Source organism: Sabethes cyaneus, chromosome 3 (assembly GCF_943734655.1).
Source record: "Sabethes cyaneus chromosome 3, idSabCyanKW18_F2, whole genome shotgun sequence".
NCBI classification, from domain to species: Eukaryota; Metazoa; Arthropoda; class Insecta; order Diptera; family Culicidae; genus Sabethes; species Sabethes cyaneus.
Window position 1 is genome coordinate 223,820,572 of NC_071355.1, and position 10,581 is coordinate 223,831,152.

Sequence of the window (10,581 nt, forward strand, 5' to 3'; positions counted from 1 at the left end):
CCAAAGTCTGACGGAAAAAAACAACACCGACTTTTTTTAGAGAAAGATATCACCACCGAATTATTAAAGAGATATCTTAAACCATTAACAACATTTCGGTTTCATAAAACTTCGTTTAATATCCTATTGCTATTTTTGCAGATAATACTGGGAGCTAATATAAAACTAATTCCCTGCCTAAGTCGCAGCCATTTTTATTACCGTCGAACCTGTTGTATCAGTTTTTAATGCGATTATAAGATGCTAAATGAGGTTTTTTTTGGTTTGCCAGGCTATTTTGTTTTATTTTTAATCCAGAGCTGATAACATCTAATGAAGTTCGCAAAATTTGAAAAAACTCAAAAAAAAGCGAGCTTAAACCTTGAAACCAGTGAAAGTGTATCTCCTCCCTCACCGGGTTTTAGTCGAGTTCCACTTCTGAGCCGAACTCCGAACAATTTTTCTCTATACAGTAAGCCGCAGGTAAAAAAGAATCAGTCAAAGCGCAGTGTGACACACAGTGACAAATCGTTTCCGCTGCCATTATGCTCAACACAACACGCGGGTAATGGGCAAGCTGTTGAGGAGTTGTAGTTCAGGAAACGGTGCTTCGAAAAAGAAGTTTGGCAAGTTTTGCGTTTCCTTTTCTTTAAGATACTGAACTGCTGCCGATGACAACCGAACACTATTCGGTGTGCGGGCTTAAGTTAAATACCCGGTATTAACACCAATTAGGAGGAGTCGATTTTTATGATGCGTGGTGACAACGCGTTTTGCAGTTAAATTAAAATATTAGTTTTTTTTTCTTATCGCTACAAACGTTGCAACATTTTAAGTACAATTTAAAACCGCCACATTATTAGTCGGTCGGCGGCTGAATACTTCTGTCACCATACGATTTATATACTCTTCTCGTTGATGAATGTTCGTCTGATAGAATATTCCTCTGCTTTGCTCCGATGAAGAATCAGCGCTTCTTCGTCGCTATTTTTAAATAATTGCCAAATTGATAAAGTCTGCTGCATTTTGACAAAGAAAGTATTTCGGCTACTAACGGGTTTTCTTTTGCTTTTCTGCTCTTTCAGCACGTGCGCTTCAATGTTACTGCGAAGGACATTGCCCGGGAAACTTACAGAATGGTACTTGTGAGACCAGGCCTGGTGGATCGTGTTTTGCTGCTGTCGAAGAAGTCACCGATGAGGAAACCGGCTTGAAGGTACCGGAATGGAGCCACGGATGTATGCCGCCAGAACAGAACGGAGGTTTGCTTCAGGTAAGATAAAATTTCATGCTAAAGTCAGTTAAAATCTATACTTACTGTCAATCTTCATCCTATTTCCAGTGCAAAGTTGGTATTCAATCGCCGCAGATCCACGGAAAATCAATCGTATGCTGCGACAACGAAGACTTCTGCAACAAGGACCTGCTGCCCGAGTACGTGCCGAAGACAACCACTCCTGCTCCGACGAAGAATGTAAACGACACAGGATTTCCTATCATATCCATGGTGGGGGTAGGTGTCTTATGCGTGATTGGTCTCCTGGCAATCTTGACTGGCTTCTACGTTTTGCATAAGAAACGAGAGAAAAGGAAACCTCACTGTCTAATAGATTCGGTATGTAATCCAAACATTTCTCCGCTGGCAGATCTGGTCGAGCAGAGTAGTGGCTCGGGATCCGGTCTGCCACTGCTGGTGCAGCGAACCATCGCCAAACAAATTCAAATGGTGCACTCCGTCGGAAAGGGTCGCTATGGTGAGGTTTGGTTGGCCAAATGGCGTGACGAGAAAGTTGCAGTGAAAATTTTCCTCACCACCGAGGAAGCTTCGTGGTTCCGAGAGACGGAAATCTATCAGACAGTGTTGATGAGGCATGAGAACATTCTCGGATTTATCGCAGCCGACATTAAGGGCACCGGATCATGGACACAAATGTTGCTCATTACGGACTACCACGAGCTGGGAAGCTTGCACGATTACTTGCAGAAACGAGTACTGAATCCACACATGTTGAAAACACTTGCCTTGTCGCTGTCGTCCGGTTTGGCGCACCTACACACAGAAATCTTTGGACATCCTGGAAAACCCGCCATCGCTCACAGAGATATCAAGAGCAAGAATATCTTGGTCAAACGTAACGGTCAATGCGCAATCGCTGACTTCGGCTTGGCCGTCAAATATTCGAGCGAATCAGATGAGATTCAAATTGCCCCTAACACTCGCGTTGGAACTCGCCGATACATGGCACCAGAAGCGTTGAATGAAACGCTCGATACAAAGGTATTCGAAGGATTCAAACAAGCTGATATGTACTCGCTCGGTTTAGTTTTCTGGGAAATGGCACGTCGCTGCATAAGCACGATTCGAGGAACGAAGAATACAACCTGCGAGGATTATGCACTGCCTTACCAGGATGTCGTTCCTTCGGATCCCAGCTTTGAGGACATGTACGCAGTGGTCTGCGTAAAAGGGGTTCGCCCGCCGATTCCGCTGCGATGGCAAGATGAGGACATTCTAGTAGTGTTGTCGAAAATGATGCAAGAATGCTGGCATCCGAATCCGGCTGTTCGATTAACAGCTCTGCGAGTCAAGAAGACTCTCGTTAAGCTCGAGTCTGACTGTTCGATTAAGATAGTGTAAAGCAATTGAATAGTAATAGCAAGAAGTGTGTGCGATGCGAATGTGACTCCCGAGAGATATAGCAAGTAACGAACGTTTTATTATTTATTCTACAGTTGTTCGATTAAGTCTACTTTGCACTAGACCCTGTAGGTTAGGTTCTCCGGCGTAGCACTAGTTGTAAAATCCCACTCTGTGACGCACTGTTGGAATTCACCTTCTAGACAGACAAGCCGAGATGCCATAATATGGACTTAAATCGTTTCATACAACAAAACAATGAGGAAGTTCATTTAGAAAGTAAATTTCCGCCTGATTTAGAGGCTTCTCGTTTCGAGGAGTCTTGCTGTAAATAAAAAAAAATCTCTGTATAGTTTAGGTTATTCGATTCTAACAAACCGCTGACGCACCGCATTTGGCTAGCAGAAGAATCCTTCCTTTTCAGTTGTTATTAGCTTTAAATGTTGTGAACAATAAAATGCCATATAGTTGTAAAGCAAGGATTTCACCAAAACAAACTGAATGAGAGTAGCATTTTCAGCATAATATGGAAACACAAGAATCAAGCCACAAACAAAAGCTTTTTGGGTCGTATACAACAGTTGCCTTGAATTTTTAAAAATTAATTGACTGACCGCATTATCCTCGTTTTGATCTAGCAGACGAATCCATAAAAGAGGAATTTTATTAATAACCAATAAAACGTGGCCTTATTTTCTGCCATTCGATTGATGTAAATAAAAGATTTTCATTTTTCATTTTCGATGCACGATCTCGTATCAAATGAAAAAAACAATAGCAGCAGGTCGACTCTCATATTTAGAGGAGGAAGCTTATTTCCAACACACTCACAGACAGACACGATAACGAAGGGCAGCTTGCGGTAAAGTTTTCCCAGATAACTTCCGATCAAGCTCCGTAATAGTAGTTGTCATGAAATTACTCACTTTTATTGTACAGTTTTTAGTCGTCGTGCGAATAATGTCAATCTAGTTAAGGTCGTAAGATTTCTATACTGTTGCAGTAGTTTTATAGTAGAATTACAAACCTTACCTGTATAAGCTAGCGGATAGCTTTAATTAAGAAATGTTAATTTTGTTTCTGTAAATAAATTAAACAATTTTTGTATTTGGTTAGATGAATTACGCCTCAAGGACGTAATAGAAACAAATGCTTCATATACTTTTATAGAACCGAGCCGTGCGATATTTTCGTCGCAAATTACAAATAAATAAAATAATATTTTTCTACGGTAAAGTTTTAGATAATTATGTAAACCCTGTGAAGTCGGCAAAATAGATGATAATAACCAGTACACAGGTGGAATGCTGTGGTATGAATGATGAATGTATGTTAAAAACAATAAAAACTATTTTAAATATGTCATGTTTTAGTTCCTAATATTTGTCTGTGAAAAATGAACAGCCAATGTCCGCCTTACTGTATTATACATAATTGCGTTAATATCTGCATAAACTCGAAACAATTGCAAACGATACTACTAGTGATTTGTGTATGCAAGAAACGTAGGGCGAAATATTTAAAAACGAAAATATCAATATCGTTTAGCAGAGTTTTTCAAACATTCTGTATTCTGTATTACCAGTCGTTGCAAGCTGAAAGTCGTCGAGAAGTAAACTCCAAAAAAATTCAGTGAAAAATCTTTACAGCTTGAGCCACATGGAATATCATAGTGCGAGTTTTATAGCAAGCTATAACCCAAGACGCAAACCTCATCATAATACAGGTCGGACTTGATTATCCGGGTGAAATTTTTTTTTAAATAGGTTTTTTGTGATGTGTTTACGTTCAAAACGTGTTTAACATTATGAAAAAAAAAATGTTTTTTCGGATAATCGATTCCGACCTGTATAGCCAGAATTGGATGGGGAAAAGTCCAATAGAGGCCATCATAAAAACCGCACCATCTTTTCCTAACTGTATACAAATTACATGTAACGTAAACATTTCACTTAGCGTCCAAATACAAAATATTACGATCATTATAAAATTCTACTTTTAACAGTCTTTTGGTAAAATTTATTGGATAATTTCCCGAATTCCAACATATCTGGCTTTAGTTTTCAGAAGGTCGCGTAATCCATGCAAAAGGGTTGATTATGCGACCTTCTGAAAACTAATGCCAGATATGTGTTCCATAGCAGAAAACGCACAGATATAAGCCGCGATAGATTCGTTGAAGTCAAACGCTGCGCGGTGCGATTCCATCTTATTACCGTAAAAATTGTGATTTTGGTAAGTAAAACAGTAATTTTTACTTCATATTCAATATGGTCTAGCAAAAAAGGGCCGACCTGGACCGATGCGATCTCAATTAATTTCGGTGGCCAATATATTACTAAACATCCATACACAATTTCATGAGCTGCTTTTGAGCAGTTTTTACGTTATTGACATTTGAAAAAAAGCGTATTTTTTTTAGAAAAACTGTCTGTAGCTTTAGAACCGAAGGAGATAGCGACCTGATTTCTTCAAACAAAATGTGCGTTTTCAATGGATGTAAAAGTACTCAGAAGGCATGATTTGTGAGAAATGAACACGAAAGGAGATATTAAAGAAAAACGGATTTTTTAGGTCCACCCCGACCAAAAAACTTTAAATTACCCTAGTCCATCAACCATAAAAGATAGGGCTTTTATTTCTTTAGCAAAGTTACTCAAAATGCAATTTTCTTTAACTTTGCAGAACATTTTATTCAGCTAGCTTCAACCATAAAAAAGTTTATATTTTGCACACACCTACTATGATGATCACCCTAATGCCATATACAGCAAAAAATGCGGAAGTTGAAATAACAAATTTTGTTCGAAGATACTTTATACCTAGGACTAACGGTTTAAGCGTAATTACTTTTGTCCACCTAGATTTAGGTTTCATCCCACGGTGCGCCGCAGGTTTCCAGCCGAACTGAGAAATTTAGGAGCACGAAAGCCCAGAACAAAAGAATGTACGGTGAATCGGTTTCACCGTTTAGCATCTTAGTAACAACTACAGCTTGCTAGATTTCCACAACTGTGGGAAATATTGTAAAATTGTAACGTGAAAACGCTATTATATAGTTGTTAAAAATTGGTTTTTGATGTAGAACTACGTCTTGCGGCAAGGTTTGGGATAGGGTGTCATTCCAAAAATCTAAATATGCAAGCGTCACGAAAAATGCAAGATTTTAAGCGCTAATAGCGTAGCATTTTTTAAATCGATATCAAATATTTTTGCGCCAATCGATCGGTAAACCTTCTACGCATCCATACCAATAATGAAACCTATTGATTCCAAAGTACGTACTATTAAAAAATTGAAAATAATGAATCATTGTCCTACTGGAAATCTTCGTGATGGTTGGAAGATTCTTTACGATGATCTAAACCTATATCAATTGGATATCTGTGCTTGGGAAGTAAGCCAAAACAAGTGACAAAGTTTGTTCGTCTCAACAAGGTTTCTTAACACCACCGCGATTAAACCTAGACCATTTTGATGTCCTTGCTTGGGAAATACGCCAGAAAGAGTGAAAAAGCCCCCTCGTGCCAACAAATTTCTCTCGAACGCGATTCAACCCAGTTCAATTTGATGTCTGTGTTAGGGAAGTGTGCCACAGTCTATCGCCCCAACATATTGCAAATTCTTTACGACGAGACGATTAAACCTAGGCGAATTTGATATATGTGTTGGAAAACTGCGCTACACCTGTAATGTTTGGTTATGATAAGATTCTGTATGGATACGCATGTTTGCCGATTCATTGGAAGTGTAGTGAAAAGATGTGCTGTTGATAAAATGGAACTGAACTGGTAAAATCTCTTTAACATGGGACATAGGGTTGCCAAGTGGCCGGTTTTTGGCCGGCCCGACCGGTTTTTCACCTGCAAAGCCGGTGGCCGGACAATCCTGCAAAAAGGCCGGTTTTCCGACATAGGAAGTCGGATTGGTACTTTTTTTTCTGATTTGTTAAATTTTCTGATAAATTTATTAACAATCCTGAGCAGTGGATCATTGAAGATAGCCAGTTTTGCAGTGACAATACTTTGCTTCTGGCGGTAATATACATTAAATTGTCCACCAGCACCAGAAGCAACTGGTTGTCTTCTAGTATCTTCAATAATAATCCATGCAATGTTCGTTGTGGTTTCGATTCCGACGACTACCCAAATAATACTTAACGCACATTACACATTCCAGGCAAATCCTCTAGTAATAAGCCGCCACAACCCCCCCCCCCCCCCCCGCAGTTTTTGAAGGCAGGACCGACCGGCCGGTTTTTGAAATTTTCGGACTTGGCAACCCTACTGGGGCAACTGTTGGTAATAAAAATAATCTTTAATTTCTTTAAGGTAGCAGGAAAGCAATAGTTTGTATTCTTGATTTTGCTGAAGTGTTTCCAAATGCACAAAGAAATAACTCTGTAATCTATTGAGGATTGAACGTATACATATTATTACTTTCATAAATGTTACACACAAGGCATGTAGCATGTATATATACTGCATAGAGCATGTAAACAAGAAAAATCGAATGATTACAAGCATGGGGACATGCTACTATCAGTACAAAGGAACTTACGTAGTCCTGCGTCACCTGCATAAGCGGTCGTGTACAAGACACAACCCCTCTGATAGTTTTATTCAAATTATATTGTATGTTTACGATTGTTGAAAGTTTCACTTGTTTTTTGGCTTTTTAAGTTTTGAAATACTATAACAGATCTTCTACGTGTAAAATTATTATTATTAGAACCTTACTCGACCCCAAAAATCCCTACACGCAAATCTTCACGCCGTTCGACGTTCAGTAGTTTTCGATTCTATGAGAAACATACCGACAGACAGAAATCCAATTTTATAGGTTTAGATATCTGTCTGCGTTACATTGCCTGGTAATAAATTATAGCTTGACTAAATCGTAAGATATTATCAGGTGCCAAATCACACATTTGGAGAGCTCCATCAATCTGGAACAATTGTTGTTTACTTCCAATATTGTTTTAAGTTAAGTAATTTTTGGAACCAGTAACGCATTATGCGGCAACCCTTCAAATTATGATACATTGCTCATTTCACCCACACACAGGCTTGGCATGCATTTTTCGCTTCGATTTTTCTCTTTTGATTACTGCACCTCAGCCAAGCAAACTTTGAAAAAGTGGTGTACAGGGCATTTGTAGAACAAGTAATTGTCTACAATGTTACTGAAGAAAGTGATATAAGTAATAACGTTACTGTAGATTCGAAAAAGTTGATGTCTATCACCGGAATTTTTACCGAACGTTCAGCAGTTCTAATGTCGTCAAAAATTTACGGTATTCGGTAAAAAAATTTAAGTGGATTCAAAAATGGTGAGATTTTTTCCCCTGCAATGTTAACCTTATGATGGACCCTCGTTTGTTGAAAATGTGTAAACTATTGCTTTAGTAGAAAAATTTATGAACTAAAATATGTGTTATATTTAGTTCTTCCTGTTTCACGTTTCTCATGAATAAAAAGTGCAAGCTACTGGATTACAGTTTATAAATAAAAATACTCGAATTTCACCTGAGGGGCTACTATTGGTAGATATACCCTATTTCACACTAACCGAAATGAAAGTACTGAGGCTTGTACAAGCTGCTGTAATATTGAATAATAACTCACCATGCAGTCTACCAGATGGCAGCTTCTGCTAAACTAAGATGCATGGTGCTGGCCTCTTACTGCAATTGCTTCGAAGTAAATTGTTCTTTCGATTTACCGTTCATATTTTATTACCGCAGTTTACGCGTCGAGCAGCTTGTTTGTACTTGAGCTACTATAAAATATTTGCAGTCAGTTTTTGCGTGAGCCAACGTCGGAAAACGGTAATCTTGAATCTTCTGCGGCTAACGTGGTAGTCTGCTAGACACTTAAACTTGAATTAATAACTGTTATTATTGAATTATGTAAATTCAGATTTCAATTATTTTAGAATTGAAAACCGCACATATTAGTCACGATGACACTGTAAACTTCAGAATCAAAATACAATACATAACGCATCTGTTGCATCGAACTGATTTCTTGTGTCTGTCAGTCTGAGTCTACCGCAGAAGGTTAAATAACAGGAGCAATACCGATTTTCTTGAAAATATTGGCATATCAATTAATGTTAAAAATGATGCATTGATAGGATCAAATTATTAAAGTACGGGAAATGATTAATGCATGCTGAAAAGTCTATTCAAGAATCAACGAAGTGAAATATTTTCTTACACAGGGCTACGTCACCACGGATAGTGGTTGAATGCTAAATTACTCAATGGTTTCCTGATCTATTTTTAATACTTTTGCACCAATTGATCGAAATATTCTCATCAACTCCAATAAAGAAAACTTCGGATTTTTAAGTACTCGCTATTAAAAACACTTATTAAATCCAGCTATGGTAAACGTACCTAACCATTGTTATAACTAACATTCTACTCGTTATTTGAGAAATAAATCGGAACGTCTTCGAAACATAATCCAAGTGTCAGAGCCGGCGTTACAGCGCACGAGGCCCTGTGCAGATTAAGCAGCGAGGCTTTTTTGTATGCCAGAAGGGAATTGGCTTAAAACGCCACTGTGACAGTCTTAAAGGATTCGTCTTTTAGGACAGGCTTCGATTGCTGTCACGGTTTACGGACTGCTCAAACCCATTGATGAAATTGGGCTAGATAGTTGCTATCCTGTGCCCCAATTTGGTCCTACACGGCTAATAAAATCAATGACCTTTTGGGACTCGGTATGGAGTGAGAAGGAAACTTATGAAGAAGATACCCGTAAAAAAATTTACATTAAATTTTGTAGTAGAAACAATGCGTCTACAACACTTTTTATTGCGGGCATTGAAACTTATGGTAAATTTATTGTAAAAGTGTTTCAAATTCAAATTTTATCAAGAATTTTATTCATATTTTTGTTTCTTATTTTATGCAATAGAATTGGCCATATTTCATCTCAAATTTACTGTCTTTTTTTTGATTATATTTTATTTAGCTAAAAAAAACAAAGTGAGATCCCAATGGAACTTAGTTCCTTCGAAGGGATTAAATTTTAGCGATTTATTATTAATACTTTACGCTCTGCATTTAAATAAAGAAAGAAAGAAACTAATCGAAATCATGCAAATATTTCTGAACAGCCAATTGTGTTGTATACAGTCAAGGATTGTCCACTACAATTTTTACACATTTTCTCCAGACATCACCAACCGCGTGGCCCCCCTGAAGCGCGAGGCTCTGTGCGACGGGTTTGCCGGGCTAAACGCCGGGTCTGCTAAGTGTTAATCGGCCACGTAACCAGAGGAGAACGGGGCCCTTTTTCAACTCCAATGATTGCTTTATATGCTTATTTTGCCGCTTAGAATTATCAATACAGTAATGTTCCGATTTTGTCTACCCCCGTGTTTATCAGCTTTTTATCCCGATTTTGTCAGCCTATAAATTTTGTATAACTTTTGTGCTTTTCAACATGATTTATAAAACTTTTCAACCTGCTTGAAACTATTCTGATTCTCTGGGGAGAGTTTTTGAATAAAATGATGTCTTCTTGCGAGTAATTCGAGGTCAAAATTAGGATAATTTTATAGTAAAAGTTCCACAGTTCCTAAACAAGCAAAGATAGAGGTGTACTATATTTAGCAATGCTGTGTATTTTTACTATTTGTACAACTATGTAAAACTACAAAAAGTCATACAACAACTACAAAAACACCTAGAACAGAAAAACTGATTTTAACGATTTTTCAAGTATGAGAAATAGGATTTTTCTATCTTTGCTGAAGGGATAGAAGGTTACTGTCTTCAGCAAAATTTCTTGTAATAATATGTTGTAAAACTTTTCAGAACACATCAATATGTTCAATTGAAACTGAAGAAAAATAAATTTTTTATTGCACCGTTAGGGGGATAAATCAAAGTTTGAATTCCGCTGGACGATAGAACTTTTAATCTTCAGAAACTCTTCCAAAAGTTC

General features: G+C 37.9%; 1 protein-coding gene across 1 annotated transcript in view; it reads left to right on the forward strand.

Moving 5' to 3' along the window:
- Positions 1–3,960, forward strand: part of LOC128742273 (bone morphogenetic protein receptor type-1B) — a 46,925-nt gene extending 42,965 nt beyond the window's left edge. Inside the window, exons 2-3 of the mRNA XM_053838579.1 lie at positions 1,065–1,252; positions 1,322–3,960. Of these exons, the coding sequence (XP_053694554.1) occupies positions 1,065–1,252; positions 1,322–2,617 (1,484 nt within the window). The 3' untranslated portion in view covers positions 2,618–3,960. The remainder of the gene's footprint in view (positions 1–1,064; positions 1,253–1,321) is intronic.
- Positions 3,961–10,581: the final 6,621 nt, after the last annotated feature.